Genomic DNA, 14,688 nt, shown 5'->3' with positions numbered 1-14,688 from the left:
GGGTTTTGTTCTTTATTTTCAATGTTTTAGTCTTGTTGTTTGTCTGTTTGTAGATATGGGGTGTGGCGCCTGTACACATAGCACACCGCGGCGTTTTTAAACCGATTCTTTTTTACTTAGTGCTGGGGCGTTGGCTTTAATGCTTTGCTCTCTCTCTCTCTCTCTCTCTCTCTCTCTCTCTCTCTCTCTCTCTCCCTCCCGCTCTTTTTTTTTGGCAATTTGGGGATCATCATCTTCTCTCAGATCTTCTCCCTCCCTCCTACCTCAGGGTTGGGAGCTCTATCTTTGTTCGGCTGGTCGGTCAAGTGGGTTAGGAATCTCAGTTTGATTGTTCGGATTTTTTCTCTTCTTCTTTTTCGTCTGTCCCCCTTTTATTTTTCTTTCCTCCCCCCTAAACTATTTTTCTTTTTTATCACTTTTATTTTTCTCTTCTCTTCCCTTGCAACCAGTATGAAGAAATGCGCTGCCGTGTCCCATGTCTATCTATGTCTACGCTACGCTATTTATTGGATAATATATGGAAACTATATTCTCAAAACATTTTACTAAGCTCTAGAATTTCTCATCCGGTTCTAGAGCTTTTCTAATTACTTGGTTTCCTGTGTTGGCTGTGTGTAGATTTATCTGCTAGTACTTAAGAGTATCTATCTTGTCGTGCAGTTGCCAACGGTATCAAGGAAACTATGATGTATGAATTGGAACTCCCTGTGTCTTTCTTATACAGTGGTGTTTGTAGTTATTTATGACTTGAGGGCAAACGGGGTAAATCATGAAATATCTCCTTCATGGTATTTTACTGAATCATGATTTGGTACAGCAGCTACCAGTGTAATGATTCCTTTGCTGAACTGATACGAGCTGGTATGAATGGGTATGAACCGGTAGTCAGGGATGTTGACCATCCCTTGGATGAGGTGTAACAACGAAATGTTGTGAGAAATTCTAGGTTTACGCAGTAAATGAGATGCCCGAGTAATCAAGGTTGAAGTGGGTTGTAGTAGTGGGATGAAGAAAATGGGATAGTGCTATAGAGCTAGACAGCAACGAAGGTTAGAGGGTCAATGGATGATAAGAAGAAAAGATTGTGTAAATACGGTATATACAAGTTGATTTACATACTGTAAGAGATATACCCTAAGCTAAAGAAAGAGACAAAAAAAGGGCGCTAATGCTGATGCAAGTGAAGCATTTTGATAATAGGAAAGCAGGGTATCATATCGATAAGGTGGGTAAATAAAAATGGAAGAGACAAAAATAAAACAGAACCAAAAGGATACAGTATACACAGCTACAAAGATATACACGGAGTCACGAGGAATCCATGAACAACGATTAATCCACATCGTCGTCGTGCGGCCCGTGTTGTCGCTCGTGCTCTGCACGCTCATCACCGCTTTCCGGTGGATCGTCATCGTTTTCTTCTTCGTCGTCTGCTTCTTCACCTTCTTCGTCGTTGTCGTCGCCACTGTTGTCACCATCATCCCTCTCTTCTTGCTCATTCTCGTGAGATCCTTCGGCTTTGTCATCATCAGTCTTTTGCTCTGCGGCTTCTTTGTCCTCTTCCTCGTGTACGGGCTTTTCTTCATCTTCATCATCTGCCTCTTCGACCTTCTCGTCTCCATTCGCTCCCTCACTGGTGGCCCCTTCACCGTGAATGTGAGCGAAATCTACTTTATCAGAGTCGTCGAGGCCGTCAAATGGAGCCAAATGGCCCAAAGTCGCGGGGCCACTCGAATCAAGGCCGGTCCACTCGTGACCCCAGCCCTGCGACGAATCCGAAGCACCTTTTGACTCGCCTTGCTGCGCAACCGACCGAATATCGCTCCAGTACTCGAGCTTGCGGACTTCTGCATCTGCAGCCTTGACAGCATTCATGAGATTGTCAATTCTTCGCTTCTCTTCGTCGTTTTCTGGCTCGCCTCGCTTGAGATGCTCGTCACGATGCGATGCTGCTTCGTCAAAGATGTGCGCAAGGCTGCCGAGGAGCTGGCGTCTAGACGTCTGATAGAGGAAAGAGTGCATAATAGCCGGCATCTGCAATTTGTTACGGTTAGTCTCAACGGCAAAAACGGTAGAAAGAGTGAGGCTTCACAGACCTTCTCTTCAAGATAGAATATCTCTTCTCCGCCATACTTCAAGAATCTGATTATTGCATCGTGTTTCTCTCGGTCGACTTTAGCTTGCTTCAATGCCCGTGTCAAGGTTGGGAGGTCTCTAATCTCTTCAAATTCCTGTTCGCGTCGCATTCGTTCAATGCTCCGGGCGCCGCGTAGAGAACCGTCATAGGATGAGATATTGTAGGACGAGGCAGGGCTGCGCTCCCTCGGAGAGTGAATGGTAAAGTAGTCTGGCGTCAACAGGTGGGCTTGAGCAGCGCTGCTTGGGCGATCCATGTCCCTTCCCCGGCCTAACTTTGAGGGGTGTTTCTTAACCCGCTTCCGAATCCACCGCCGTCGCCGGACAAACGAATGGAACCAGACATGTCGACCATGCCAAGCAAACCGTGGCTGAAAAGAAAACGAGTATTGCCACCCGTCCTCGTCAACGTCCAAAGACATGTCTACGTACCAGCACTTCCAGGCCCATTCCCAGCTGGGATCTGGTACTTGCGCATTGGTGATGTTTACGGCGCTTTCTTTAAAAGACGCATTCACCCAGGCTGCTGGATCAAGGTTGAGCAGCGAATTGCTCGAATAAAGCGGTATGCCGAAGAAAAATACCCCACGCTGATTCTCATAAAGTACGTCAACTTCAGCCGTTCGTCCACTGGAGCTTTTTGGGAGACCCAGATTCATATCAGACGCTGTTGTACTCCTCATAGTTCCGCTCGGACCGGGCGCCTCGGTATCACTGGCTGAAGCAGACCCTGCTGCAGAAAGCCGTCCCTTCTTACCACCGGGACTGTTGTATCTTTCTTCTTGCCATTTGGCGTATTTGCGTCGAGCCAATTCCTGTCTCAGAGCTGCTCGTCGTCCAACCGAGTCTCTTCCTCCATTGGAGGACAATGTCCGCGAGGGCGTAATGTCTCCAGGCTCCGGAGGCTGAGTCGAATCGACTAGAGTAATCTCGTGGTCATACTCGTCCGGCGGCAGTGCAGAACGCGAAGAGACCCCAAAGAGAGACATGGTGGAGGCCGTATCAAAGGTCCAGAACCCGAAAACTTGGCGTTTCTCTGCTGTCTATGGCCTGTACAGCATCGCGAGAAGGAGACTCAGTGGTTTGACCAAGTGAGGGCAAGATGGAGCACTAATAGACAAACTCCCGCCCGGGGGTTTTGCGAGGTGTCAGGGCAACAGGTAGGGAAAAGAAGTGGTCACCAACGGGAGGAATACAAGGGTCCAGGTGAAATTAGTATTGCTTATCTACTCCTAGTCGTGACTAAATGGGTGATCATGAACCCCGACTCAACAAGTAAGGTAACAAGAAAAAAAAAACGCGAAAAAAGTGCTGCGCTATGGTTCGTGAACAGGTCTGTTACCATATGGTCTTAGTGATGGGGTTGGGGCAGGTCGAGATGGCGGCTGTTAGTGCTGTCCGTCGCCGTCATCGGGGCAGGTCGCTACTGCCTAAAGGGGAGACGGAGATCTAATTTAGCGAGGGATCTCAGCCTTTCCAGCCAAAATGACTTAATCGCTTTAACTAAAAATTCGCTGCAGAAAAACCAGGGTCGACTCGAATGCTTGGCAGTGCTCCGAGTACAGAAGCTTCCCCTTCGCGCCTCAATTTCTCCGCCCTAAGCACCGTTGTCTGTCTGTATTTCACAACAAATAGTACACGATGATAAAGCTGGAGAATTGAATAAATGAAACGCGATTCGCTGGCCATTAAGCCCAATGGTCAATATGCAATTGGTAATGCCAGCATCGAAATGCAAATTGTGTGGAAGCTCAAGGAAAGAAAAGGGGATGTCCCACATGGTACCTGCTAGTCCAGTACCCTTTCTTGTCAAGGGAGAGCACGCAGGTACGCGACGATGAGGTCACTGCGCCTAACCTCGGGAGAAAACCAGCCACAGTGCTCTGGCATTTCCATGGCAGCACGGGAGATGCGGAGAGGAGTGCGTGCACGTGATACCCACGTCATGGTGATTGGAGGGACTGGGCAACAATGGCCCCATTAAGCCGGGAATGGAGAGTGGCAGCTTTGGGGAAGCTCCCACGACTACTTCAACTCCCACCATCGGACCATTTCTGACCTTCAATTCATCTCCTAGGAATCCATTTCAATCTCCTCTACGATTATTAACCCTCTACATCTCTAAACTTCTACCTCTGCAACATCTCACAACATGGCTGCTCCCAAGTCCCGTCTCCCTCTTTACCTCGGTCTGACCCTTGCCGGTGCGGGTGGCTACTACCTGTATTCCGCTGGTGGCGACCCCAAGGTTGCTGAGAAGCAATTTGAGCGTATGTTTTTGCCATCATAAAAGCTAATATTAGACTTCATTGCTAATATTCTTCAGACGATGCTGCTCGCGTCTCCGCAAAGGTCCGAGGCGAATTGCCCGGAAAGGAAAAGGAGGCACAGAAGCAGGGCGAAGAGTGGGCGCAGAAAGCTGGTGCCAGGATTGACAGCACAGTACGTTATTGACGTTTGCCGAATGCATTGTTTTATAAAACCGTTTTTGAGATGAATAAACTGACTCGGTCGCCCTTCAGGTCGATGATGCCAAGTCAAGGATCGATCAAGCCAATAAAGATGCTAGCTCCAAGTTTAATGAGTACCGCAAGGAGGCAGGAACTCAATTGAACAGTGCCGTCGATACTTTTGACAAGAAGGTGGAAGAGGGTACTTCCAAGGCCAAGAGCGGCATCTCGGGCTGGTTCGGCGGCAAATAAATTGACGACGCTTTCGACATTCTCCATTGATTGAAAAGCCCTTGTTTTCGCTGGCTCAATCATGGTTTCTTGGCGCACTAGGATGATATTTCCTTCCTTTTTGAATCTTTAATGGGTCCATGTACATTATGAAGTACGTGATACGAATAGCGCGGTTTAATGCATCATGATATTCAAAATGAAAGCGGGCTTTAAGAGCCATAGTGATTTGTGCCTGTGCCGCTGAGAGCCAAGGGCCAATGTTGTCCGAAATCTTCCAAAGGTCCGCCTAGAATAATACTATCAGATTGCTGTACTTTTACAAAATAGCGAGATGAATGTGGAGACGCGAAACTCCTTACGGCAAAACATGGGGCACCTAGAACCGTAGCCATGGAGATGATAGCGTAAAAGGGTCCGCCGCACTATTTTCAACTCAAAATTTGCTGCTCACATACGGATTCAGAGTTTGGGAATGAGATCAGTCGCTGCGATACGATTTGGATCACTGTAAAAGAGCTATTTGGTGTGCATAACTTTTTTTTGTATGTCACCGAGCGACGACTTAATATTCTTTCCGTTTCAGGAATAGCTGTGTTTGACGCCGACGCGCTTCGCGTTGCCCCTTTCTACGCGTCCAATCAACCATTCATTCTCTCCCAGGCTCGCACTCCAACACTATCCCAAATTAATCTCAAAATAATCCTCATCTCCTTCCTCAGCTCTTCGCCGGTCGAAGAAGTTGTCTTTGGAAAGACTGCGGGCAATATAAAGGAAAAATGCCTCCTTCCGCCAAAAGACGCAAGCTCACGGCGACCACTGGGCAGGCGCCATTCTTCAGTCCCACTCAATCAGGCATTCAGGCATTCGGCAGGATCTCCAAACCGCAGGTGGTAAATGGGCACGCCCTCGAAAAGGAACAAGTCATCAAGCAGGAGCAACTCCTACCTACGGATGGCAATCGCCTGAGTAAAATCGTTCTAGAAAAAAAGCGGAAAATTGACTCAGATACGACCCAGCCCGTTACGAAAACTGAGGAGTTTCCGGCTACGGTCTTGCAACCTACCAAAAATATCGAGCAGCGTTACGAAGGAGCTAGATTCACCAATGCCGAACAGATTACTGAAAACGAGCGACAAGTGCAGAGCACTCCTCGACGCTCTGCAAGATTTGCCGAACCCACCTTTGAAACTCCTACGAAAGGCGCCTGTGGCCTTCTCAATGCCTTTGCTCTTTCCACTCCGAAGAGTGCAAAGACAACCCGAACAGAACGAGAAACTACCCCATGTCCGGTCTCAGACGAACACGCAACTTCAAATGAGGATCTTCGTGAAGGCCGTCTCCCGGAAGCTGTACAAGACCTCTTTGATCTCCATGAATCATTCCTCACAGCTCTTGCTATACATCGGGCACACAATGGTTCACTGGTTCCGGCTGATTTGCGGGTATTATGTCCTAGCATTGAGCGAGCGTGGGGGAAAAGAAACGTTCGGGTAGAAGATATCAAGCGTGTTCTTGGCATTCAAGAAATGTTTGTTGGATCAAACGGGAAGAAGATTGGAACTGCAGCTATCTTGTCTCTATCTGATTATGGCATGGGTAAAATTTGTTTGGAAGTGGATGATGCGAGGCAAGATGGAGAGCGCTTGCTCATCTCCGATGGTGAAAGTGGCATCAAGGCGCTTTTCAAGCGTAATGTCGAACAAGCTTGGGCAGACTGGGCTGGTCGTAATATCCCTTCAAATGACAAAGCTCATTCTCTCCATGAAATGGGTATTAAAGCCGGAGAGGGCAAGGACCGCGGAGAGTCTTTCATACAACAACTTCCCCTCGCCCGAGTTACGCCTTGCTCTTCCCTTGCAAAAGCCTCTCCACTGCTTAAGAAGGGTCAACGAAGACTTGAAGAATTCAAGATTGAGGCTACCTTAGTTCGACAAGATCGCCACGAGAAAGCCGTCGGAGCCGGGTCTTTGAAGGCTTCAAATTCGGTCAGCGATCGCGGCCAAGGGCTTCTGGCACGGGTGAGTTCTTTCTCGGTGGTTCTTTTCGGAAGACATTTTCTCTTACTAACATGTAATCAGATTCGTGAGAAACAGCTTCGACAATCGACCCTCCCTGGTGCTCCTTCAAAGGAGGAAGTAGCTCGCAAGTCAGCACTCCAGCGTATCGACGAAGTATCCTCCGTTCTCTCTCTACTTGGCTCCCCAGAAAAGTCCACCGATGAGATTGGCGTATCCTTGAACAGCAGGAGCAGCAGCACCAATTCTTCTCTTCACGTACTGTCGACTGCGTCATACAAGCGTGTCTCTTTCACTTTGCCAACACTTATCCAGAATCTCCAAGGCTCGCTCAGGACACCCATTTCAAAAGACGAGGGCGAATTATGTATCCACTTGCTTGCGGAACGCGTTGCTCCTGAGTGGATCAGCCTCTTCAAAACAGGCAGAGTCCTGGGTGTCGTTCTCAAGCAGGGCTACAAGCCGTCCGCTGCAGAGATGAAAAGCCGAGTTGCCGCCTGTATGTGATTATTAAAGCCATTGCGTTCTCTCTGTCCTATTTTATTGGATTCCAGTTTTCATTATCATGATACCTTGACTTGTATATTTTACTTGGGGCACAATGGAGTATCACGATAGGCTACTGCATCATCTTGACCACAGGGTTAGTCATGCATTGCTATGGTCATCCTTTTCTGCTCTTATAGGCTTTTCGTTTCTTTCCTTTTTCTTATATGCATAGCGTACGGAGGCAATTTTTCTTTATTGGTTACTATTGGTCTAGAAGTACTAGAGTCTCGATTCCCATCAGTTTTAGCAGCCAACATTATTTGCATGGATATGGCGTACCAGTCTGCATTCAATTAAGCAAAGCCTAGCATTTTAGACTGGCGTCTAGATTTTATAGATGTCTTCATCAAACCAATAAATTATAGGTCTTGATAACTTAAAATAATGGAATATGCTCATTTAGATCTCTTTCGTCTTAGAAGACGCTTTCAGGGCGGTGAACGAAAAAGGTCAATGAACACAATCTACGGCGGGCGATACAGCCGTTTCCCACATTTCGTATCGCGCCAAACCACACCAACACGTCCTCCTGCACAACCAATATTTAGACGCGACTTGATAGTGATCAATACCGCAAAGACTTTGAAAAGAACCGTACGACGCGCCGATAATCCTCTTGATCCCAAACCTTTCCCTAGGGACTGTCATCCGTACTTTCTAGTGTCGTAGTACACCAAGCAAATTGAAGGATGCTGCTCCGATGAGCTAGCGAGACTCAGCACGAATTGAGCTTTCCCTAGAGAAGGCGATCAAGGCCCATGCCGGACGATCGGGAACAGCGCATAGATGATGCGCTGGCATCGCTAGTGGAGGCATTTTTACCTATTGAATCCGATGAGGACGAGGCCATTGCGGATGAAAGGCATGATGTTGCATTTGAGAGAGCGAGGTCGACTCTGCGGAGGTGAGTGTGGGCTTAGGTTGCCTTCCCACAACGATGGTCAAAGACAGGACTGTAGCAGAAATGCAGCAGCCGATAGGGCGTTCGGACAGCATTTTCCAGAGAACTTGCTAATGCAAGCATCATAGAACGCAAACCATAGCTCCGTCCGTTTCGTCAGATGTCAATGCTGCGAGTGATTTAATTAAGCGGAAATGTACGTTCCTCTGCGTAGTGAAATCGAGCGCAGTATGAGCCCAAGACTAACATTTTTAGTGATACGAGACAATGCTCTGCCGGACAGAGCTTTAAGGTTTTCAACGCTCTATTCGCGACTTCTGACGCAACCGGTTCTACTACAGAAATGGGGTATCCTCTATTTTCTTCACCAGGTCGCAACGCCAGAAGACCCACCACGGACACCGTTGACGCCCCGATATACCCGGAGCTTTGGTGATGCACGAACACCACGAGAACCCTCTCCATCACCGGAAAGGGAGACAACGCCACCTCTACCTTCACCGAGGAGGAAGCAGAGTCAACCTGAAGCTGTTCTGAAAGAAGCCTTTTCTCAGTCGGGGTTGCCAAGACTGCCGGCAAGGGACGAATGGCAGCGAAAGCGCGCGGACGGCGAAAATGGGCCTGAAGAAGACGGACAAAAGACTTCGAAAACATCTTTTGCGCCAGAACCCTCGAAAGAGAAAGATTTATCAACCCCAGGTCCACCGAGTGAACAGGCATTACTACGGGACCTGCCTTTCACGCTCCAAGGCCTGTCCTCGACAAATCTTCAATTCACATCACCGACGGTGTTAGCGCTACCGAATAATCTTCCGCCCCCAATAATTTCGCTCATCCATGCTTTGGCTGAGCCTGCACTTCTGTACAAAGAACTTGCTGCTTTTGTTGAGAGCTCTGAGGGCGGCTTAGTTGGTCAGAGTCTCCGCGCTGCAATGGTGACCGAACTGAGGTCATACTTGGGACTAGTTGCTACGCTGGAGGGAGAGATTAGGCGTGCTTTGGCAATGATTAATGAGAAGGAGCCCCGAGGTGGCATTGGAAAGTCCGGCGTTACCTTGAAACGCTGCGTGATATGGACTCGAGAGGCGACTCTCGGCTTACGGCTGATGAGTTTGATAGTTGAAGAGTCAAAGGGTGTGTATCACTACGTTTGGAAAAATTCTTCGTTGCTAACATTTGATAGACAAAAAGGGCGGCCAGTTAATTTCTCTTATCCATAGCTTCTCAACGTCCCATGGGGATCCGTTTGTTAGTGCGTTTGCAGAACGGCTGCTCACGCATGTGACGAGACCGTTCTATGATATGCTACGACAGTGGATCTATGACGGTGAGCTCTGTGATCCATATCTGGAATTTTTTGTCTTTGAACAAAACCCCGCCATGAGCGCAGATGCGAGCACAGATACACGGAAAGCCGGCGCGACCAGCGTGTGGGAAGACAAATATAAGCTCGAAGAGAAGATGACACCCAGCATTATTACCATGGACTTTGCGAAGAAAGTGTTCTTAATTGGAAAAAGCTTGAATTTCATCCGCTACGGCTGTGGTGATTCTAATTGGGTAGAGAATTACTCAAAAAGTACCTCCAAGGAGCTACGATATGAAGATACAGCCACACTCGAGGCTTCTATTGATGAAGCATATAAGACCACTATGGCCCGCCTTATTCACCTCATGGCTGATAAATTCAAACTATTTGAGCATCTTAAGGCTCTCAAGAAATACATTCTTCTCGGCCAAGGCGACTTCATCGCCTTACTGATGGAGTCACTCGCCTCCAACCTTGACCGGCCAGGACGCAACCAATATCGACATACATTAACAGCACAACTGGAGCACGCTATCCGCGGTTCCAATGCCCAGTATGATTCCGACGACATCCTACGCCGTCTGGACGCCCGCATGCTTGAGCTCAGCGTCGGCGACACGGGCTGGGACCTTTTCACCCTGGAATACAAGATCGACGCTCCTGTTGACGTTATCGTTACCCCCTTCGGATACCGACAATACCTCAAAGTCTTCAACTTCCTCTGGCGTGTGAAGCGTGTCGAATTTGCACTCGGAAGCATATGGCGCCGCTGTATGACTGGTGCACGCGGTGTCCTCTCTAGTGTCGAAGACAAAGTCGGCGAAGACTGGAAACGCGCACGATGCGCTGTTGCGGAGATGATCCATTTCGTAAATCAACTGCAATACTACATTCTTTTCGAAGTCATTGAATCTAGCTGGGACGCCTTGCAAGCTGCCGTGTCCAAACCGCGCTGCACACTCGACGATCTCATTGAAGCGCACGCAAAATACCTCGAGTCCATTACGCATAAAGGCCTGCTCGGCTCCGCAAAGACTAGTAGAAGCAATAGCACCGAATACGGGTTTCTCGCCCAATTACACGAGATTCTCAAAGTCATGCTTGCCTACAAAGACGCCGTGGATGGCTTATATTCCTTTTCAGTTGCCGAATTTACTCGTCGGCAGGAATTGAACGCTAAAATTGAAACTCGTACGGCCCAGGGCAAATGGGGAATGACAGAGCATGACGATGACGATCTCCTCTCGCCTGATATCGGACGCGGTCGTGGCTCGAGAGGCTCTGAAACCCCGTTTTCCCGAGTAGGTGGCTTTGCCGGCGCAGGTAGTGCTGGCGAGAAAGAAGACCAACTACTCCCATCGCTTAGACAGCGCTTAAAACAGCTTTCTGCAGAATTCCGAGCCAATGTCAATGTGCTTTTGGGAGATTTGGCATACCAGCCGGATCTGGATATGCGATTCTTAGGCGTTGTGATGAATTTCAATGATGTCTATCAGCCTGTCAAGAGGAAGCGGCGTGATCGAGAGAGAGAACCACGGGAACATCGCGAGCACAGAGAACACAGAGAGCAAAGGGACAAGGTTAAAGATAAACAGAAAGATGCAGATAGTAAGAGCAACGCCGGCGGCGACCGCGACCGTGACAGATATAGCGATAGGGAAAGGGAAAAGGAAAAGCAAAGACAGGCCGAGAAGGAAAGGGAAAGGGAAAAGAGAAGATTGAATCGTGCAAAGTCTGTGACGAGTGAGACTTCATCAAAGGTCTAAACAAAGATACTACAGGCATTTGTCCTGTACCGTTTCACTCGAATCTTTCCCTTTACTTCTCAATTCTCGCTGAAATGCTTTTTTATTGCGGCTATGCTAGAAGCCTGCCCTTTCTGCAGCTACCTATCTGATTTGGCTCGAAAAATCCTAAATAGGTGACTGCAAGTTAACGAAGGCGTTTCATTCCACCAAACTCATTCCTCGGCTTCTAATCCCATTTGTAACCGGCTGCGTTATCCTTGTCGTGAGTGGTCAGCAAAGTTCTGAGCGCCCAAACCTCAATGAAAGTGAACCAACCTTTTCGTTCATTTTTTTGAGTTGGTCCGCGATGCGGCGCAAGGCTAGGAGCTTCTGTAACTCAATCTGGCGCTGAGCTTCAGCAGCAGCAGCCTGAGCGGCGGCTTTTGCGGCCTTGTTATTCCTCATAACCTCACTTATGACCCAGGCTTTCTCAACGACGGCAGCAGCGAATACTCGACCGGCTCGGTGCTCAGCGGCCAAATCAATAAGCTCTTGGATCAAAGGATCAATCTCAAGGTCATACTACAATGCATTAACAAGCTTTCTGGAGCGGCATCCCACTATTTACGTACGACTAAGACACATTCACGACCACTGTCGAAGCAATGCGAACATATATTATCCTCTGTCTCGAAAATGCACCCGAATTGCCCTTCCGGCTCGGAAAGGAATCGCCTCAAACAGTTCTGGCACCAGGTCCTGTGTTGATGATAGTCCTTGTAGTCTTGCGCAGTGAAGACTTGATCACCGGGGCGAGAGTGGAGACACGGACGCAGCCGTGGAGTAAATGGAGAATTCGCGCCAGTATTTTCGACAGCAGACATCTGCCGTGAAATTAACACACGACATTCCGGGCCCAAAGTGGAGGCTGTTGTCAGACTTACCTTTGACAGCCACCGAAAACAATGCCGAGATTGGGATGAAAAGAGAAGAGATATTGGAGAATATCAGGGCAGCGGAGAAGAAAGTATTTAAATGGCAATGTTTGCTCAAGATATACGCTATTCTCTCATGGAAAGTGCCAGGCTACTCTTGTTTGTTCAGCGTCCGCCCAACTCACCGCCGGAACGAGAAGCGGTATGCGGGGATGATGAAAGAAGGGGGAAGAAGATTCGGGGCAAACCTAGAGATTTAAAGCCCGCTCCGTGTCCAAACATAACATACGCTTAGCAGGGCTGCATTCACTTTCTTGAATCTGGGACCGGGTGAGTGAGCCGACGGTTTATGCATATCATATATCAGTTGCCAAAATCACAATAGAAATGCATTATGTACTTTGTTACGGCACGGCATAAGCAAATTTTTTGAAACTAAATATGTTTAACATGCCTGAAAGACTTTGCGAGAGATGTTCTTTTCATATTGTTCTCATTGTCATAGAAATTGTGTTTCTATTTATATATGTGAGAAAGCGAAGCTTGTTCGGCGTCCTTCAGATTAAGAAAAGCGAATATTGGAGGGTATCGCTGATGCGTGTATAGTAAAATGAGCTTTAGTCATATTGGAGAAGTGAAAAGAAGGAAAAAGTGAACAGATGCAGCAGGACCGAGTCTTAGTCGCTGTCGCTGTTGTCGTCATCGGAAGACGAGGATTCGGATTCGGATTCAGACGAGGCAGAAGATGAGGAGCCCTCGTCAGAGGAACTACCCGAAGATGAAGAGGAAGAAGTAGATGCAGTGCGAGCACGTCGAGACGACGTGGTTACTTTTGAGGGTGTGCCGTTGGGAAGATGCTCGCTGTCTGAACTCGAGTCGGACTTAGAGTCTGACGAGGAGCTGCCAGAGGAAGAAGTAGACTCTGAATCAGACTCGGACTCGTCACTTGAACTTTCGCTCTCGCTGGAACTGCTACTATCCTCATCGTCTGAGACTTCAGTCCGTCTCTTTCGTCTGCGCGACTTGGAGAGCTGCTTGGATGCAGGCTCGTCCTCCTCGGCGTCAAACTTGATCCGTTTGCTTGCTGGCTCGGCGGATGATTTGTTAGCGGCAAGCGCGCTGGGAGCAACAGAAGATGCTCTTCCAAGCGCGAGGAGGACTGCCTCGAGACGCTTCCGCCGCTCGAGTTTCTGTGTGAGCGCCTCGTCGAGGATTTGCTTGTCGACTTCGTCGCTGATGAGTTTTTCAATTTCCTTGTTCTTTAGACGCTCGAGATAGATTTTGAGAGATTCGTTATAAGCCTCGCGCTTGCGCTTGTGAGACTCCATCTCTTCTGTGGCGCCCTCTTTGTCCTCTGTCTGAGCGTCGGTGCTCGTGGTAGTAGTAGATAGATTTTGCTCGTCTTCTTTTCGAAGCTCTTCTGCGAAGTCGCGCGCGCGGCTGCGAGCAGCTTCGCCTTGCAGCCCCAAAAGATATGTGTAGAGTGCGTAGTCAAAGTTAGAGGGTATGCGGGTAAGGTCAAAGAGATATTTGAGCAAATAGGTTTGCTTCGCTTTGTTGAATTTCCATTGTTCGCGCGCCGTGTGGTATTGAGTGAGGTATGCAATTGCGGGGTGCTCAGATGCTGAAGGTGGCTGTGGTGCCTTCTTCGCGGCACCTTTTTCTTTCTTGGCCTTTTTGGGTTTCTTTGTTCCCTCACCCTCGGTGGTGGTGGTAGGGGTGGTTGCGGAGGTTTCGTCAGTAGGCTTGTCAGGTGTAGTGTGTTCGACGTTTTTAGTGACCTCTTCGTTCACTTGACCCTCAGTCTTTTCAGTTTTCTCGGCCTTCTTCTTTTTCTTCTTCTCGGTCTTGTCTTTCTTGGTGGGAGTGTCTGTTGAAGAGGACTCGGCGTCCTGCAGCGGTGCAGGAGGCTTTGCGGGCGAAATCTCGCTTCCAGTATCCTGAGACTTTTGTTCGGCTGCCCACGCGCTGAAGAGTTGTTTGATGCTTTCTCCGTCCTCCCTTTTGGTTTCTGGGGTGAACGTCACTGACTTCCTCGACTTGAGTTTCGGCGTGCGCGGCCCGGTCTCTGGCGTTTCGGTAACAATCTTCTTCACTTTCTTGGCTGATGGCGTCAAAACAGCAGAAGCACTGGGTGAGGCACTTATATCATCATCTTCTGAGGCTTTTCTTTTCTTGCTCTCAGCTGTAGATGGACTGCTGGCCTGTATGGGTGCGGCTTCGTCTTTGGCGTATTTGAGCTTCAGACCGAGCCGTTTCCACGCGGGAACATGGCCTCCGGCTGGGGAGGAAACCATTGTAAGAAATAGAAATACAAATCTACAGCAATAATCTCTAAAGAAATGCCGCTGAAACGTAGAATTGACGTTCCTGGTTGAATTCACGGCGATTGAGCATTGGATATTTTTTGTTGTCCTCGACGAACTTTTTTT

At 48.5% G+C, this 14,688-nt stretch overlaps 6 protein-coding genes across 6 annotated transcripts; 3 read left to right on the top strand and 3 right to left on the bottom strand.

Moving 5' to 3' along the window:
• Positions 1 to 1,157: 1,157 nt before the first annotated feature.
• L228DRAFT_286271 (hypothetical protein) lies at positions 1,158 to 3,514 on the bottom strand. Its single transcript, XM_018336430.1, has 2 exons — positions 2,097 to 3,514; positions 1,158 to 2,034 (listed from the first exon to the last, which is right to left on the bottom strand). Exons 1-2 carry the CDS (start codon positions 3,123 to 3,125, stop codon positions 1,333 to 1,335), a joined length of 1,731 nt encoding a protein of 576 aa, XP_018184597.1. The 5' UTR covers positions 3,126 to 3,514; the 3' UTR covers positions 1,158 to 1,332.
• Positions 3,515 to 4,119: 605 nt separating this feature from the next.
• L228DRAFT_264156 (hypothetical protein) lies at positions 4,120 to 5,194 on the top strand. The gene is made up of 3 exons (XM_018334549.1): positions 4,120 to 4,406; positions 4,463 to 4,578; positions 4,659 to 5,194. Exons 1-3 carry the CDS (start codon positions 4,289 to 4,291, stop codon positions 4,836 to 4,838), a joined length of 414 nt encoding a protein of 137 aa, XP_018184596.1. The 5' UTR covers positions 4,120 to 4,288; the 3' UTR covers positions 4,839 to 5,194.
• Positions 5,195 to 5,493: 299 nt separating this feature from the next.
• Positions 5,494 to 7,693, top strand: L228DRAFT_286269 (hypothetical protein). The gene is made up of 2 exons (XM_018336429.1): positions 5,494 to 6,838; positions 6,899 to 7,693. Exons 1-2 carry the CDS (start codon positions 5,597 to 5,599, stop codon positions 7,340 to 7,342), a joined length of 1,686 nt encoding a protein of 561 aa, XP_018184595.1. The 5' UTR covers positions 5,494 to 5,596; the 3' UTR covers positions 7,343 to 7,693.
• A 449-nt stretch (positions 7,694 to 8,142) lies between these two features.
• L228DRAFT_271665 (hypothetical protein) lies at positions 8,143 to 11,360 on the top strand (the record flags this gene model as incomplete). The annotated part of the gene is made up of 4 exons (XM_018335557.1): positions 8,143 to 8,288; positions 8,414 to 8,481; positions 8,541 to 9,419; positions 9,469 to 11,360. 4 exons carry the CDS (start codon positions 8,143 to 8,145, stop codon positions 11,358 to 11,360), a joined length of 2,985 nt encoding a protein of 994 aa, XP_018184594.1.
• Positions 11,361 to 11,568: 208 nt separating this feature from the next.
• L228DRAFT_264154 (hypothetical protein) lies at positions 11,569 to 12,729 on the bottom strand (the record flags this gene model as incomplete). Its single annotated transcript, XM_018334548.1, has 5 exons — positions 12,546 to 12,729; positions 12,442 to 12,504; positions 11,954 to 12,205; positions 11,658 to 11,903; positions 11,569 to 11,598 (listed from the first exon to the last, which is right to left on the bottom strand). The coding sequence occupies exons 1-5, from the start codon at positions 12,609 to 12,611 to the stop codon at positions 11,569 to 11,571; spliced, it is 657 nt and encodes a 218-aa protein (XP_018184593.1). The 5' UTR covers positions 12,612 to 12,729.
• On the bottom strand, positions 12,723 to 14,646 carry L228DRAFT_251598 (hypothetical protein). Its single transcript, XM_018333592.1, has one exon. It carries the CDS (start codon positions 14,551 to 14,553, stop codon positions 12,934 to 12,936), a length of 1,620 nt encoding a protein of 539 aa, XP_018184592.1. The 5' UTR covers positions 14,554 to 14,646; the 3' UTR covers positions 12,723 to 12,933.
• Between the last annotated feature and the right edge of the window lie 42 nt (positions 14,647 to 14,688).

This window comes from Xylona heveae (assembly GCF_001619985.1).
Source record: "Xylona heveae TC161 unplaced genomic scaffold L228scaffold_15, whole genome shotgun sequence".
Lineage (NCBI taxonomy): Eukaryota > Fungi > Ascomycota > Xylonomycetes > Xylonales > Xylonaceae > Xylona > Xylona heveae.
The sequence above is the reverse complement of the archived record's forward strand: the minus strand, read 5'-3'. Positions and strand labels throughout refer to the sequence as shown.

Bases quoted from the DNA above. Each gene is read 5' to 3' on its own strand.
- L228DRAFT_286271 (XM_018336430.1), bottom strand. From the start codon at position 3,125: ATGTCTCTCTTTGGGGTCTCTTCGCGTTCTGCACTGCCGCCGGACGAG. The intron at 2,035-2,096 runs GTCTGTGAAGCC...AACAAATTGCAG, and splicing joins TATTCTATCTTGAAGAGAAG to ATGCCGGCTATTATGCACTC.
- L228DRAFT_264156 (XM_018334549.1), top strand. From the start codon at position 4,289: ATGGCTGCTCCCAAGTCCCGTCTCCCTCTTTACCTCGGTCTGACCCTT. The intron at 4,407-4,462 runs GTATGTTTTTGC...AATATTCTTCAG, and splicing joins TGCTGAGAAGCAATTTGAGC to ACGATGCTGCTCGCGTCTCC. The intron at 4,579-4,658 runs GTACGTTATTGA...GTCGCCCTTCAG, and splicing joins GTGCCAGGATTGACAGCACA to GTCGATGATGCCAAGTCAAG.
- L228DRAFT_286269 (XM_018336429.1), top strand. From the start codon at position 5,597: ATGCCTCCTTCCGCCAAAAGACGCAAGCTCACGGCGACCACTGGGCAG. The intron at 6,839-6,898 runs GTGAGTTCTTTC...ACATGTAATCAG, and splicing joins GCCAAGGGCTTCTGGCACGG to ATTCGTGAGAAACAGCTTCG.
- L228DRAFT_251598 (XM_018333592.1), bottom strand. From the start codon at position 14,553: ATGGTTTCCTCCCCAGCCGGAGGCCATGTTCCCGCGTGGAAACGGCTC.